This window comes from Phalacrocorax aristotelis, chromosome 3, assembly GCF_949628215.1.
Source record: "Phalacrocorax aristotelis chromosome 3, bGulAri2.1, whole genome shotgun sequence".
Lineage (NCBI taxonomy): Eukaryota > Metazoa > Chordata > Aves > Suliformes > Phalacrocoracidae > Phalacrocorax > Phalacrocorax aristotelis.
In genome coordinates, this window is record NC_134278.1 from 23,306,235 (window position 1) to 23,323,055 (window position 16,821).

At 46.2% G+C, this 16,821-nt stretch overlaps 2 protein-coding genes across 11 annotated transcripts in view; both read left to right on the forward strand.

The window, feature by feature from the left end:
- The first annotated feature begins 1,300 nt into the window (after positions 1-1,300).
- CLN8 (CLN8 transmembrane ER and ERGIC protein) lies at positions 1,301-6,671 on the forward strand. The gene is made up of 3 exons (XM_075086918.1): positions 1,301-1,442; positions 2,807-3,476; positions 3,885-6,671. Exons 2-3 carry the CDS (start codon positions 2,934-2,936, stop codon positions 4,197-4,199), a joined length of 858 nt encoding a protein of 285 aa, XP_074943019.1. The 5' UTR covers positions 1,301-1,442; positions 2,807-2,933; the 3' UTR covers positions 4,200-6,671.
- Positions 6,672-15,397: 8,726 nt separating this feature from the next.
- The window catches only part of ARHGEF10 (Rho guanine nucleotide exchange factor 10), a 116,412-nt gene continuing 114,988 nt past the window's right edge, over positions 15,398-16,821 (forward strand). For 8 of the 10 annotated variants that reach the window (XM_075086919.1, XM_075086922.1, XM_075086921.1 and 5 more), the window contains exon 1: positions 15,419-15,531. The gene's annotated coding sequence lies outside the window, so the exon portion shown is untranslated. Of the gene's footprint in view, positions 15,532-16,001; positions 16,239-16,821 lie in introns of all 10 variants that reach the window. The other 2 variants (XM_075086920.1, XM_075086928.1) reach the window with 2 other exon arrangements.

Below are 16,821 nucleotides of genomic sequence, written 5' to 3' on the forward strand. Positions count from 1 at the left end.
GAGTTTTTTGCACGAAATGAGTATTTTGAGATTTCTGACCCTGCATTTACTGCTGAGGCTGGGCCTCCCGGGCAGAGATGAGGTTACTGGTAGTGAAGTGGCTGGTGTGCTTTGGTGTGTGACTCACCACAGTGGCACACAGGTAATGTCAGGGTATGTGGGCAAGGCTTCAGCCAAACCCTGGTGTCTCTTGGGGCTGTCTGTGGAGGAGCTCGGAGGGAAGGTGTAATGCCTCACACCCAGCACGTCAAAAGCAGACACAAGCAGGAGATTTTGTTTCCAGACGTTTCCCATAAACAGCTGAGGCAGCCTGCCCGTATCCAAACTACTGAGGTGGCATATGAACAGAACTTATTTTTCACAGAGCTTGGTGGGAGTGTGTCCGTCAGGGACACGGTTATCATGTTAGCAATTAGAAGCACATGCACAAATTGCCTCCTGCCCAGTTAGCCGGCTACTGTGGCAGGACCCAGTTTTCCAGAAGGAATGGTGGCACTTCCCTCTCCCTGTCTGGAAACTGAGCACCTGTCAGACTTCCAGGACTGACTTCCCAGCTCAGGTCTCTCACCACAAGCAGACCCATCTTAGGATTTTGGCTGTTCCAGGCCAATCTTTGTGTAAGAGAAGTTGTGGCTTGCTTTTTTTTGTCACTGTTTTTTGGAACCACGTGGTCCATGATGGGACTGAGCTTTTCCCTGGCAAAACCCGCAGGCAGTGCCAGTCACGCCTGTTGGAGCCAAGTGAACTCCCAGGCATGGAACTGCAGCCGAGCCCAGCCGGGTTTCAGCCGACATCCCCAGGGGATGCTCACAAGGTCCAGCCGGGCTGAGTCACTGGGATGACAGCATCAATTTCCACAAGTATGGAGAGAATCATGTAGCAGAACTTCATGACATCCATTTAATAATTTAATGTCTTTAACGAAATTGGAAAATTACAGGTAAAGGTACTAGCTACGGCATCACTGCTACTTCTTTTTATTATTATTATTGTTGAACAGGTACGTGTTAAATATTATTCACTTTCCAGGGGCGGTGATGAGCCTGCTGTCAGGTGAAGAAAACCACCTTGTAAACAAGGCTCCCTTCTAGCCGGGCGTAGGGCGCGAACCCCCCCCCCGCCCTGCCCCAGTGGTGCAGCCGCGCCCCCCCTCTCCGGGGCGCCCTGTGGTTCGTGCCGACGGCCCGGCGCGCAGGGGGTGGTGGCGGCGTGTGGCGCATGCGCAGAGGACGTACGGCGCCTGCCCGGCTGAGGGCGGGGGCTGAGGGGAAGGCGGCTTCCCGGGTACCATCGGGTCGGGTCGGGCTGGGCCGGACTGGGAGGTCCCGGGAGGCCGGTGAGGCGGCTCGGTGCCCGGGGCAGTCCCGGAGCCGTCCCGGAGCCGTCCCGGAGCCGTCCCGGAGCCAGGAAGGACCGGCCCACCATTGCGGGCAGCGCTGTTGGTGAGGAGCGGGGGGTGTGAGCGGGGTGTGTGGCCTGGGCCCAGGCCCCGGCTCTGCGTGAGGGGCTCGGTGGGGTGGGGTGGGGGTTGCTGCTGCCGCCGCCGGGTTTGGGGGGCGGGAGGGAGCTGCGGGGGCCCTGCTGCAGTCAGGGCTTGCCGCAGCGGGTCGCGCTGTTCAGGGCCTGTTCGTGCCATCGAGTTAGTGTGTTTCACCCCCTTTTTCTGCCGGGAGATGTGGGCAGCGTGGGGCTGCTGGGACCCCACCTTCTCCTCCGTCTTTTGGGGCTGTGGGGCCTTGGGCTGGGGCCTGAAGCTCGCCCTCCCCCCTCCCCTCCGGTGTCCCCCCCCGGTGTCCCCCCCAGGTGCCCCTTGGAGGGGGGCACCTGCGGGCAGAGGCCAGGGTGAGCAGGTCCCTACGGGGTCTGGGTTGCGGTGGTGGCATTGGCCGCAGGTGGAGTGAGGCGGGAGCATCTCGCCAGGGGCTCAGCCCTCGGTAGTCCTTGTGACTTGTTCAGCTAGCTCCCACCGAACTCCCAAACACGGTGCGGTGCTGAGCATTTACAGGCTGTGGTGGGTCTAGTGGTTGTGCTGGTATCGCCTAAATCGTTCATAAAATGAGCTGGTATTCAAATATTTCAGTATTTCCTGGCTTTTCCCTCCCCACAGATCTTTGTTTTTGAGCTATGGTGTGTTCGGGAAGTTTCAGCTAACTTGAGGCACTTAGTACTGGGCTGCTCAGTTAATTACACTAATGTTGTTAATAATACTTATTAATGTTGTTTGTCTGCATTCCATATTCTTCTTGCATTTTTGGAATACGTTTTCTGTTGTAAAGTTTAAAATTCAGAAACCGATTGCAAAGTCTTGGTTTGAAATATGATCCTGAAAGCCCTTTTCTGTGTGAGTGGTCCTGGATTAAGTTTTTTGTAGTTTTATGTCCCGGATTTGTATTTGAGGTTCTGAGTTGTACCCAAAGCTGTAGGAAGTGGTAGAAAAATCAGTGAGGGAAAAGCAGGGGAGTAGAATAATGGGGTAGGAGAATAACTGCGCACTGTTGAAATACAAGTTGCATAAGTAAGAAACCAGGGTTTGCTTCCTGTATTTTCTTTTCCTATTTCTTGCCTTCCTACTTCGCCCTCTTCAGCTTTTGTTTCAGTGCATTACTTAGTACTAGTACAGAGTTTGCAGGCCAGTTAATTTTAAACATATCGCTTAACTCTGTCTGTCTACCTGTCTTTGAGATGACTGTGCCTGACGGCAACAGGACCAAAGTCATAACTGCAGTGGAATTGAGTTCTCGATGTTTTAGCAGCTACAGATATGGATGACTTAAAAATTAACTTAATTTTTTTCTCCTTGTTCCAGATGGAAACGAAGAGTTCATGGTTTCTGGTTTGTGTAATAGCAGAGGCTGAATAGGCATAAAGGAGGCTGTAGTGCAGGCGAGAAGTGTCAAGCCCCTTGCCAGCCTTTGCTCTGTAAAAAAGAAGACATGAATCCTACAAATGATGAGCCAGCATTCGGGACCATTTTTGACTGGGACTATCTCTTATGGGAAGTTCGTTTGACATTTTTAGCTGTTGGTTTTTTCATCTACCTTGGAGTATTTCTTCTGTCTCACTGGTTGTCTTCATGGAAGAGTACCACTTACCGTGCCTTGCATGGAAAGGAGAAGGTGTTTTGGAATATGACGGTCACACGTGGTATATTTGGACTTCAGAGTTGTGTTGCTGGGTTATGGGCTTTGCTCATAGATCCTGTTTTTCATGCTGACAAAGTGTATTCACAGCAAAAGTGGAGTTGGTTTAACTGCTTAATAGCTGCTGGATTTTTCTTGCTTGAAAATGCAGCTGTTCACATCTCCAACATTATTTTTAGAACATTTGATGTGTTCTTGGTAGCTCATCACTTGCTTGCTTTTGGTGGCTTGGCTGGTCTAGTAATTAATGTGAAATCTGGACATTATCTGCCTTTGATGGGAATATTGCTGGAGATGACTACTCCTTCGTCATGCATTTCCTGGATACTTCTAAAGGTAAGAACGTGATTATCTTCAAATTATGTTTGTGACGGTTTTTGTGCATCTCACTTGTCCATCGGTAATATGTGTGTGCTTTGTCTAGATAGCTTTTCAGCAAAACTCTGTTCATTTAACTGATACCTGTGTTATTCTGATACCTGCTTTTGTCGTGATGATATTTCTGTAGTCCTCCATATAGGTTTCTGTGTGATGCTGTGTGGATGTGGGTGATGAGATGGTATAGATTCATTCTGAGTTTGGGATGCCATGTGCATGTGGAGTATCATAGCTCTACATGGAAAAAAATGCCTGAGACCGTGTTTATGTAAAAGCTGGATACTTATTAGTTCTACAGATTCCTTAGTTCCTTTTCTTGAAGTAACAATCTCACTTCTGCATTACTTTCTGTTCTTGTTTTTCTAGGCTGGCTGGGCTAATACCTTTTTCTGGAAGGCAAATCAGTGGGTGATGATCCACCTGTTTCACTGCCGCATAATTCTTACTTACCACATGTGGTGGGTGTGTATTTTCAATTGGAATTCTGTGATGGAAAATCTGGGATTTATTCATTTTATTGTTTTATTCTCGGGATTATTTGCTGTTACACTAATACTTAACCCATACTGGACGTACAAAAAAACTCGGCAACTTCTCAGCCCAACTGACTGGAACTTTGAAAATAAAGCAGTGGAAAATGGAAAATCAAATGGTAAAACACATCAAAAGAAGAGGATATAACGCTGAAACAGCTGTTCCCTAGTAGGAAAGCAGAAGAGCACAATGTGAAGTAGTTCTTTACCCATGAACTAGAAGCTTTTGCAAGAAGCTCGTCAACACAATGATTCCTTGCTGGTAGTATTCTGTATGCATCAGAATTATTTAAAAGCATTGTTTGTGTTTCATATGTGCGTACACATAAGATCTTCAACCTCTTAGTTACAAATTATGCCAACAATTTTGTCCGGTTGGACAATACTTCATGATTTTTTAGTGACATGCTCTCTAATGGTGTCCTTTGTCCTAATGCTTCAGAGTGGCTTTACAGTTAATTTGTCTACTAAGCTCAGCTTGAATGAAGTTTAGCTTGAATCCTATTTCATGCATGTCAGAGATACTGATACTAGAAACTATGTTGTTTATTAAGATCGATTATGACCCAAGTTAGGTATGAATGGGTACCTAGTTCTTGTGTGCCATTAAATCATTCCAAGTGGCTGAACTGTTCAGTGGTAGAATGCAGTCATGGCTGGGTTTGGGGGGTTTTTTTGGTTGGGTCTTCTATCTTTTTTTTGTTGTTGTTGTTCTTTTAAGTGCACTTGAGGAGGAGGAAGATATTTGTTTAAGTGTTCGCTGTCAAAGTGAGTTGTAGTTTCCAGGTTGCCCTCAGTATGGGAGCAGTTCATGTCCACCACAAACATGCATGTGGGGATGCAGTCATTCGTTATACCGGTGGTCTAGCTAGGTAATCACAGTGGTCCCTTCTGGACTTCAAATCCATGACATGCAAGAGGCAACAACAGAACGTTTGACTCTGTTTCATCCTTGAAAAGATTGCTGGTTGGTAAAATTATTTTCTATGTAGGTCCCACATGACTGGTCATGCAGCTATTTTCATTAGTGCTCCTGTTATTGTTCCTCTTATTTTCGGAAATGCTCTTAGTTACAGAGGGTTTTAGAATCTGAGTTGACTCCTCTGTGGAGGAAAGCCTGCATCACCACCTTCAATTCAGTTGTCCTAATATTTTTATTTGATTTTGTGTGTTCTTCAAAGTGATGCTAACAGTCCTTTGCACTTCATCTGCTGCATCACTAAATCTTTCCTTGACCTAAGGAATAGGGTTGCTTTTTAGATAGGATCTTGGCAAATTGTGGTGGATGTTCTCCCACTAACAGGATTGGTCTGACAGTTCCTGGATGGAATCTTGGACTGTGGACGGAGGTATAAAGATTGTGACAGAAGAGTGACGCCTAGTGGCAGGAGAAAGACAAAGATATTAATTAGTTTTGGGGCACTGAACTAGTGACATAAAAAGTCTGTCATTTGAAACTTTGTTCTGTAGTGTGACATGACTGCTACACAGATCTGTTTTCCAAAGTAATAAGACTGTGCAAACCCAAGCTGTTAAGAATTTTAGGTCAAGGCATGTATTAGAAGCTTTTTGTACTGATCTGTGGTGGAGCATATTGTTTTAAATGTGTAAAGGAAGCACTGTTTGGTGTAAACAACCCAATTTTATTAATTTTTTGTGGGAATGTCTTTGATTTTGTTCTGAGTGAAGGAAGGAAGCTTGTGGTCAAGTTGCTGTATTCCCTAATTCACTTTGTGTGAGCGCAGAGTTGAAGAGCTGCTCTACGAGAGAGGAAACTTATTACTATTAGGTCATAAACGTATAGCCAGATCTTGCTGATAGCGATGAAGTGGTGAATATCTGAAACTGCCCATTCAAAACTAGGCTGAGAGGGTCATAGTAATTTTACACAGCAACCTTATCTGGTATCGTGCTGGTATTCATTGGAGAAAATCTAAATTTTGTGCTACCTTCTTGTTTCTAAGCAGGCCAGAACGAGGCTGCAGTGTTTCGGCAGTGTCACCTGTCTGGATGCCATCCTATAGAAAAAAGGGCTCCCTAAAACTTGAAATTACGTACCTCTCCCATGGGGTTTTGTGTGGGAGAGTAATGTTAAAAGTACTTTAGCAGAAAGCAGAGGGGCGAATTCCTCGGAAGCGGAACCCAAATATGCAATCCAAATGAGTATCTTGCAGAATCCAAACCTCACTTGCAGGAATTGCAGTAGGGAGGGAGGAGGAGAAGTCACCAGATACCGAAATGATGGTGTGCTCTATGCGGCTTAAACCTTAAAAGTTTGGATTCGATAAAACAAGGTGGTAATTACAAAAATCCCAGCTACAGAATTCTGAAGAATCTGAACAGAAAATGGAAGTGTCAGAAGAGAGATGAGTTTGGGCCAAATGTGTAATTCTTGTAGTGGCTGGCTAAAGAATCTGAAGTTTCTATGTGCTAAAATAAAAGAATATGGAGGGTTGGGGTTAGTAGTGAATTTGGGACTGAAAAAAGAGATGAGGTGTGGTCCAAGCAGACAGGTGGATAGTTGTGTCAGTGGCACCAGACTTCTGAAGCTTAGTATTTTGTATTATTAACTTTTGTAATGTTAATAAGTGGATTTTAAATATTTCATTAAAAGTATTTTTATCATAATAAGGCAATCTTTTCAGTATGCATATTAATGTGAGTTTTTTCATGCAAAGACTGTTATGGCATATCTCATCTTTTGTGTGTCTTAATTACATAATTAATAATACCTAAGAGCACCTGTTAACCTAAGCACTGCTAGATCTGCTAGAGCAAGAGAGCTGTGCAATAAAGCAAATAACAGCTCTCATTTTATTTCTGTTGGTTTGGGGGGTGAGGAGATTTACAGTCTAGCTAGAAATATAACAGGACATAAAAATAAAGACAACCTTTCTTCTTCATCTGGATGGCCTAGAGTTGCAGTTGCCAGTTCTGTTACACAGCCTGTTTTTTGGTGGTTTTTGGTTGGTTTTTTCCCCCCCTCTGTACTTCAGTGTTTTCTTTGCTGCCTTACGGCTGTTCCCTTCAAGAGGATTTTCTGGTTTATGATTGTGGATGACTGTCTCATTGCTCTGAAACAAGACTGAAAAAGTTCTTTAACAGAGGGTTTAGTTGTAAGAGAAGTTAGACACCAAAGTGCTGCTTTTCAACCCAAAGGTAGACTAGCCATAGTTCAGTATAAACTTTGTTAATGTGAAACTAATTGGTCCTGATGGGCTTCTCTTACAAGGCCTCATCTGCAATTTTATGTAGAAAAATTCACAGTCAGCTTCAGTAGTGGCTGGATCAGGTCACAGGGTGTGCTGCTGCCATGATTTGGAGAACTCTAGCATAGTATGGATTTGGGTTAATTTTTTGTTTGCCTGGGTGGCTGTTGAAGACCTCACCCTGCTTTCTTGTTGGGCAAGCTTATTCAAGGTGTGCTGTTTGTCACCTTTCTGGCCGAAGTTACACAAAAAAACCAAGAAACTATGATGGGGGTGTTTGGGGTGGGTTTTGGTGTTTTTTGTTTTGTTGGGTTTTTTTTGGGGGGTGGGGGGTTGGGATGGGGGTTGGGGGTTGTTTTGGAGCGATGGGGGGGTAGTTGTTATTAAGAAAAATGTGTGATCTAAGGCACCCTGGCAAGGCATCTGGTTCTTGGTGCCTTCATACAGTGTTCCTCAAGCACAGTTTGTATTGGCCTCCATTTATGTCCTGTCTCAGATTTTTTTCCAAAACCTGTCATCATTTCCCCTCCCACCCAACAATTTTTCTGAGAGATTTACTTGCAGTATTGGTCATCTGTGATGTCTTTGTCTAATAGTTTACAGGACATACTGTTGGGCCCTTCTTCCACTGAATAGCCATGTCCAAATCTTTCAGGGGTTTTTGGTTTTTCCTCATAACACCGAATTAAATATTGATGTCACATACAGTTATAAGACACCTTTCTTAACCTCAGGGAGACTCCCACTTAAAGTGAATTTAGAAGTGTTAAGCAAATTCAAGTCTGCTCTTGTACAATATAACTTTTGTTGAATGGTGCAGCTTCTTTACACTGTGCACATAAATAAAAGTATTTTATTGAATAATTGTCTATGAGTTTCATTTACTGATTAAAATAATGCTTGTTATTTTTTACTTGCTATTTGTAGCTTAAACAGTTTTTGCAGTGCATGCACCAAAAAGGTGACTTGTTTATTTTGAAATATACTGTTAAAGTTGAAGGTAATGTCATATCCATGGAAATAGCTATAAAACATCATAAACTAATGTCCCTTCAGCAGTACTTAACATATTAACATGAGCATGTTTAATTACATGACTAAAACACAAGAAGCTGTGCTACATGTAAGTATGTATTAAAAAGGGTTAAAAAGCGTCACTTGGAAATGACCCTTCCGGCTGTGTATTTGAAGCGTGATGTCTGTTTCTGCATTAGTCTCTTAACTGTGAAGCACTTCATGGTTTAGTATCAGCCACCTTAGTTTCTTTTTTTTAAATTTGTCTCATTGCTATGTAACAAAATACAATTCTCAGCATTAAATGTATGTGCCTTGTATGGTGCTTTGCAGGAATGAATTCCTGATGCTTTTTAGTATTAGCAAGTTAAAGGAAAATAGTGTAATTACTGGCATTTTAATTATTCTTACAAGAATGCACTGTGTAAACAACTGGCTGGCATAGTTGTGCTAGCTGCCTCTGCAGTGAAGTCCCCAGGGTTAACTGAAGCAGATGATGTTCATGTGTAAAAGCTCCACTAACGGTGGAATGTGTGTGGGTACAGACTGGGATGAGAAAAACAATGCATGCTATTTGTGTGAATAAAGTCCTTTTTGTTGTAAATAATCTATGAAAGGAATTCAATGTTATTAATGATTTGATGTTCATATGTTTTTAATTAATAGGTAAATTATTTAATTAGTAGTTCTTAACCACATTCCCAGAAAAGTATCAGAGCCCACTTATGCTGATGCTGTTATTCAGCAATGACAATCTTGTGATTTTATGTCACGGCACTCACTGATATATAAGTTCATAATCTGGAACAGAAAATAAGTGATGATCATTAAGTAAATCACACCTGTTGCTCTGGTCATCAGCCCCCAGATGGGTTTCCCGTGTTGGAAGAGACATTGCACGCTCTGGAGCTGTTTGACTAGTGTGCTCTGCTAGGGGTAGCGTCACAGAGCAGAAGCAAGTATTCTTGCAGCACATTGTGCTTTCCTGTTTTCTGTAAGTGAAACAGTGCTGAGTGAGGCGCAATGACAGAGATGATGATGCGGTAAACGTGCAAGGACGTGACCATGTCCAAGGCAGCAGGCAGGCCTGGCTTGAAAGGGAAGGAGCAGGCCTGGCTCACACCTCCACAAAGGAAGCAAGGAACTTGGCTGTGCTGTTGCTTGCTGCTCTGTGTGCATTCTGATGAGTCAGCTAGGGTCGCTTCTGAGTCCTTATGGATATGACCTGAGCAGAGAGCGTGGAAAGATAATACTAGCTTCATCAGATAAAGGGCACATTACTTCTGGTCTAAAATACTTGTTTCCTCATATGATTCTCTTTTCAGCTGCCTCTGCTCTCTTAACTGCCTAGTTCACATTAGAGTGCCAGTTCAGCTGACATTGTTTTCACCAATATGTTCTCTGACATTTACAGTAATACTTGTGAGGATGTGCCTTGTTTTAGTACTGATAATTGATTGTGGCAGCTCCAGCTACTAACCTGGCCTGACTCCTATACTGCGATTGCTATATAGGTCCGCAACTTCCCTCTCCTGCTTTGCTACTTCTGCTGCCAAAAGCACTTTACCATGTGAATGCTGCATTTTGTCACCAAAACTGTGCTTACTGAAGTTTAAGTGTGGGGCTTGCACTGAGCGGGGGTGGGGGAGGAATATACCTGAGAAAGGACTAATTTTGTAGAAGGTAGAGGATTGACTTTTCTATGTTTCTGGACCATGCACTTCTGCTGTCAGGATCTTCTAAGAGTAAATCGAAGTGATAACTACGATACCTTGAAAAACAAAGACATGCAGGCAAACTACAAAAATACAGAGAAGTGGTTTGTGTAGACATGGAGCATCTAACAAGAGCTTGATCATCTTGTCTTGTGGGTCATAATTACAGGAAAAAATTGTATCCTGGAAAGCAGCAGTAGCTTTGCTTAGGAGTCAGAGGGACTAAATATGAAAAAAAACCTAGGAAGCTTTGGGATGTGGTAGCTGAGAGTGGTTGTTACGTTGTACAGCGCTGAATTGAATTGTCTGATGCTTTAACTCTTTTTTTTTTCCCCTCAGCAACATACTGTTTTAAGTACCACTGTGACACTGGTTGAAGATAAGTTTGAGGACCTTTTTTGGGATATCAAAGTTCCCAAGCAATGTATTGCCCAGGGCTGAAGGAGCCTACAGTGTGTTCTAATTCACAGTAATTTATTCTTGCCTCTTTATCCTACATAATTATTTTTTACCCCTGGAGGCTCTTTAGAGTATTTGTAAGTACAAATCAATCTGCTGTTGTATTTTCCAGGCCATCCTCATACTTTTTACTTGCCACCTTTCCCACTTGAATTCCGTTTTGTTAAATGTTGGCAGCTTAGAGTTGCACATAGTATTTCATATAATGTCTTCTCAGTACCTTATATTATACTAGCACTTCCTTTCCACTACTGGAAATAGCTCTGCTTCAGCCAAAAGTTGCATGTGTCTTTTGCAGTTATATGACTGTAGTGCTTCACGGTCCTCCTGGGACAAGGAATTCATTCAAGGGTTTCCCTTCCTCAGCTTCAGAATGAAGGAGAGCTATCGCAGCATGATGAAATAACGAAAAGTAGGAATTTTGTGTTATAGAAATAACTTGTGTATATTCCTGTATGGGGTGTGGGTGCCCAGGGCCTGCCCTGTGCCAGACACAGCCAGCTCCAACCCATCCACCCACCCCAGGACACGGCTGAGTCCTGCAGTCAAGGTGGTGGCACCTTGGGGAAAGCGTATTTAAGAAAGGGCAAAACCATGACACAAGCAAAATGAGAAGTAAGAAGAAAAGTGAGAGAATCAACTCTGTAGACATGGAGGAGAGAGGGGAGGAGACGCTCCAGGCACCAGAGCAGAGATTCCCCTGCAGCCTCTGGAGGAGCCCACGCAGGAGCAGGTTTATCCTGAAGGACTGCAGCCTGTGGGAAGGACCCGTGCTGGGGCAGGGGAGAAATGTGAGGAAGAAGGAGTGCAGAGGGGAACTGTTGTGGACTGACCACAACCCCCATTTCCCATCCCACCATGCACCTCGGTGTGGGGGAGGCAGAGGAGCCAGGAATGAAGGAGTGAAGTTGAACCTGGGAAGAAGGGGGCGGGGGGAAGGTGTTTTCACATTTGTCTTTGTTTCTCACCACCCTGCTCTAATTTTAATTGGCAATAAATGTAATTTCCCTGAGTTGAGTCTGTCTGGCCCAACTTAGGGACATCACTTAGCAACTACTGTCTTTGTTTTGACCCACAAGCTTTCCATCTTATTTTCTCCCCCTGCCCTGTTGAGGAGAGGGAGTGAGAATGTGGCTGGGTGGGGGTCTGGCTGCTGGCCAAGGTCATCCCACCACAATAAGTTATGGCATCGGCTGTACCATCTGTCGCTCACGTACTGCCCACGACAACAAGGAGCTGATGTAACACGAGGGCTCTGGTGGTGAGGAATATTAAAATTTAGGAAAACTTGTGCCTAGTCGGTCTGAATCGGCAGTATGAGAATTTGACTTGCAAAGACTCCTTGTAAGCAGGGAGTTTTTAAAGGCATTTATGAAAGAAGTTCTAGTGCTTGTAAAACATCACAGTATTATAAAACTCAGTTGTCAGGTTAACCTGTACTGGTGCACTCAGAATTGACAGACCACATCCCAGTAGTGCTTCAGAGAGACCTGGAAGACAGGCCAGCAGTAGGCATGATATCAGAACGTGAATGAGCAATGCTTTTATAAAACCAAATGTTATTTTGATGTAATAGTCTGAATTTCAGAATGCTGTGTGTTTTGCCTCTTAAAAAAAAAATATTTATATAAATAAAATTTTTTAAAGTACTGATGTTCAGCCTTGTTTGGTAAGGGACGTAGAGTGGACCTGTAACTTTACAAGGCTCCAGCACGAGTTCTGTAGATGCTCAAGTTAAGCAAGGCAGTCTGATGTCCCGGCTTTGAGTGGTTTCTGAAGGATTACAGTAAGCAGATGACATACTGTCTTTGTAGGGGACACAGCTGAGAACAACAGGAGAAAAACGTTCTGAATTTCCAGTGGATGAAAACTCCCTAAGAGAAAGTGCTGACTACATCAGCTGGTAAACAGAAGGAAGAAACTGAGAAAATCAGGCTTCACTGGGTAATTTGGTAACCCAAGTTTTGTTCAGGTTTCATGCAACTTTTTGGAAAGCAAGCCATAGGAAGGATGTTGTATGTCCTTGGGTGTCATACAATTTAAATCTACATTCAACCAACCCAATTTCCAGGGAGACAAAAGAAGGGTCGCTTCTCCACAGCATTGTGTCGCATGGGGCCAGGACACTGCTCTGTGTCCACGGTGTCCTTAAGATGCCCAGTACACGGACTGGAGTAGATGCGGGGCCTACAGTAGCTTGGAGGTAAGAGGTATCTTTGCTGAAGCCTCGGTAAGCAGTAATGAGAGCAAGTAAATTCTGGTGAGGTCTCGTTGTACGTGTATCACCAGTAAAACCAATTTGAACACCATCATCTTGGTACCTGGTTATGAAAAGCATCTTGTTAACGCTGGAGACAGCCATTATCTGTACTCTAATTATCAACAACTAATGAAGGATAGATAAATAGTTTTTGTGATTGCAGTGACAAGATTATGACTGCTAATAGGATGTCGCCTTAGAAAACAGTAGGAAGAGTGGAAGTTATTTTGCAAGTTAGTTTTGCTGTTTTGTAAGTTGATCTGCTCCTGCTGGGTTTGTTCAACAAGGTTTCTTCCCCAGTAACTTCTTATTGGAATTAGAGATGGATATTTAAGTGTGGTCACTGGAATCAAAGAAGTGGTTCTCAGAGATCAAAAGGGTTTCAAAATGGACTACAGAAAGGATTTGAAGTTTGTCTCTCTGACAGTGAAAAGAGAAATTAATGCATGTGGATAATGAGTTGGCTGCCAAAAGGAGAAGGTTATTGCTGGCAAATAATTTTTTTAATCATGGCATTGAGCTAGTTGTACTTAGTCTAGATACGTGCCTGTTCTTTAATGCGGCCTCTAATGATAAGCAGTTATTAAACAGTTTGCCAAAAGCTGATTCCCTGCCATTTCAACTCCTGAAATGACAGCTGGATGGGAGTGAAGTGCAACATATTTCAAAAAAATGAGAGAAACAACAGGATAAAGTGGTGTCTCTTTTGGAAGCCAAACTGAATGCCTTAATGGTATTCCTGGCCATAACCTTTGTATATGTCCCACTTTTCTCGTTTTCTTTCTTATGTAGAGCCTACAGAGCTATGTAAGAACTATTTTAAGTTCCTAGAGTGATCAACTGTATTAAAAGGAAATAACTTTGTGAAAGCAGAAACATTTTTAAAAGTAATACTTTTAACTACTTAATTTGTAATTCAGGTTGTATGAATGCTGCCGTGGTTTAACCCCAGCCAGCAGCTCAGCCCCACCCAGCTGCTTGCTTACTCCCCCTGGTGGGATGGGAGAGAGAGTCAGAAGGGGAAAAAAGTGAGAAAACTCGTTGGTTGGGACAGCTTAATAGGTAAAGCAAAAGCCGTGCACACGAGGAATCTGTTCACTCCTTCCCATGGGCAGGCAGGTTCAGCCATCTCCAGGAAAGCGGGGCTCCATCACGCGTAACTGTTATTTGGGAAGACAAACACCATCACTCTGAACATCCCCTCCTTCCTTCTCCTTCCCCCAGCTTTATATGCTGAGCATGGTGGCACATGGTGTGGGATATCCCTGGGGTCAGTTGGGGTCAGCTGTCCCAGCTGTGCCCCCTCTCAACTTCTTGTGCACCCCCAGCCTGCTCACTGGTGGGGTGGGGTGAGGGGCAGAAAAGGCCTTGGCTCTGTGTAAGCCCTGCTCGGCAGGAATGAAAACATCTCTCTGTTATCAGTAGTTCCCAGCACAAATCCAAAACACAGCCCCATACCAGGTACTGTGAAGAAAATTATCTCTATCCCAGCCAAAAGCAGCACAAACCCCCACAAAGACATGGGATACTTGTGAATATGTATTGTTAAACTATTAGGTAAATGAAAAATGCAGGAAAAAAGGTGGATTAATCACATGTCTTTTGAAATGCCACCATTTTCTACTAGCATTTTCATGTGATGAACAGAAATTCATAAATTTACCATATCTGGGCATATTTCATTACTGGTTGTAGCACGACTGCACTTAAATAGGAAAGGATCGCTGCTGGATGACGCGAGGATCCTTGAATGGCATTTAGCTTGAAGTTTTCATGCTTAGAAGTGGCCCAAAGCTTTTATGTAATACTCAGCCATATTAAATAGTTGTAACCGGTATCAGGGATTTATAATGTATTTAAGGACTTACAACATACTTAAGAGCGTTTATTTTCATCCAAGTGTGACAGATACGTGCACGGGTATATCGTAAAGCACGTTTTCAAAATGAGCGCATCTTGCAAGGGTTTTTTTGCAGTTTTATGGAAGGGGCACGTTCAGTCATGGATCGTCGTCACATGAAGGTACAAGCGAGTGGTCGGCGTTACTTCCAGGATGAGCGTTGGGTGCTTGTGCCAGGTGGGCACTGAGGGACTGTGGGGCCGACTTAGCTCTGCTCTGCGGCGAGCCTTGCTGCGAGGCGCGGCGGGTGCGAGGCGCGGCGGGTGCGAGGCGCCAGCATCTTTGGAGGCGCTTTAATTTTCAGACCTATGAAAGAGTTTCAGCTGATAAATGAGGCTGAACCCCGACACAGCGCCCGTGGCCTAGCGCGCGTCCCGGCGCGCCCACGGGCTGTTCGTGACAGTGAGGCTGCGGGGAAAATAAGCCACGTTTGTCACGCGTGTGCCCGGGCGCTGGGGCCGGCCGGCCGCCGTTCTGCTGCACCGGGCAGCGCCGCTCTTGGCCCGCCGCAACCGGCAACGGCGGCGGCCGCCCGCCGACCCGCCTGCCCGCCCTCCCTCCCGCCGGTGCTCCGTGGGGGGGGGGCGTCGTCGTCACGTGCGGCGTCAGGAATGCGGCGGGGGTCCGGCGTGGGACGGACACAGGGACACATACACACCCGCCCCGCCCCGCCGCGACCGGCGGGCGGCTGCGCCAACCGGGAGGCGGCGGGGCCTCGCGCTGCCCCAATGGCGGCGGGCGCTGCCCGAAACGGCCCGGCAGCGGGCGGGGCGCGGGGCGGCGGGGCGGGAGCGGCGGCGGCGACGGGCCAGGGGCGGCGAGGGCAGCGGCGGCGGGCGGCGCCCCGCTCCGCCGGGACTGGGGAACTCCGCTCGGCGCTGAGTGCGTGCTCGGCAGCGGCCCCAGCCCCGGGGCGGGGTGAGGTGAGGTGCGGTGCGGTGCGTGGGGGTGGCGGGAGCTGAGTGACGTGTCCGGGGAGCGGGGCAGCCGCGGGAGACCCCGCTGAGGGGAGCCGAGCCGAGCTGAGCCGGGCGGGGCGGCGGCCTCGGAGCTCCCCTCGGCGGCGGCGGCAGCGGCCTCGGAGGAGGAGGAGGTGGGTGTTCCCGTGGCGGCGGGGTCTCGCTCCGGCGTTAGTCACGGAAAGTTTCGCCCGTGGAGGCAGGGCTCGGTGCGGCGGGGGAGGCACCCCTCCGCCTCCGGGAGCTGGCGTCCCTTCGCTCCCCGCCGCCGCCCCGGGGCGCTGGGGGCCCCTGCCCGCCTCGGCGCGGGGGGGAACACCGACCTCTTCTCTTAATGTATCATTAAATTGGTTTCGCCGGCGTGAGGCGGCGCGGCGCCGTGCTGGGGCGAGGGTGCGAGGGGTCGTTAGTAGAGGCATCTGCTCCTTTTCCAGACTTCTTGCTCCGGTCGTCGGTGCAGTTCCTCCGCCAGGGCTTTCGCTGGGCTCTCGCTGCCCTGTGCGCCCCTTCGCGCTCTCCGGCGGCGGCGGCCGCCCCGCTCCAGCTTCCCGCTCCTCCCGCCGGGTACGGGCCGGGCGGCGGCAAGTCCGCGCTCCCGGGCGGCTTGAGCTCCTTTCCTTCCCCGCCGTAACCGCCGTGTCCAACACCAGCTCTGTAGTTGGCGTCTGCAGGTAAACTGGCTTTCTTGAGACGAGGAAAATACTCTATTTCTGTATGTTGTGTTTTTTTTTTCAAAGGAGGTTTTAAAATTGTCTTTGGTTTCTTTGCAGTTAACACTTTAACTACTGGAGGAGTTACATAGTTCCTTGCGGTGATCCCAAACCATGTAGTTACTTTTGAAAGGTGCGCTGTTCTTACAGGGCAAGGCCCGAGCAGCTTTAAAACACTGGCCGGTGATTCACCTGGGCTGGATGATTGCCTGGGCTTTGTCAGAGGCAATACCAGGTGCTAGGAAAGACAGCTATTAATGATTTGCCCATAGCAAAGGCTTGTTTTAAAGGCCTTTAGGTAGTGCTTGTATTTTTCATCAAAAATATTTTATCCATCCTAAATTCTGTCCTCTTCCATTTCAGTGTTTGTTTAATACTTTTTTTCCAAAGCTACTAAGATCATGGCCTTTACCTTGTGCTAGCAGGTTTGAAGTTGTTTAATTGCAATGTAAAAAATGTCTTATTTTTTCAGTTGTGCAATTGAACTGCTAACAAAGAAAGGTATAGGTGTTTGTTTTGGTTTTTTTTCATGAGTCAGGAAATA

What these genes read in the sequence shown, in the direction of transcription:
- CLN8 (XM_075086918.1), top strand. Translation starts at nt 2,934, where the DNA reads ATGAATCCTACAAATGATGAGCCAGCATTCGGGACCATTTTTGACTGG. An exon ending in TTTCCTGGATACTTCTAAAG is followed by an intron (nt 3,477 to 3,884) that starts GTAAGAACGTGA and finishes TTGTTTTTCTAG; the next exon opens with GCTGGCTGGGCTAATACCTT.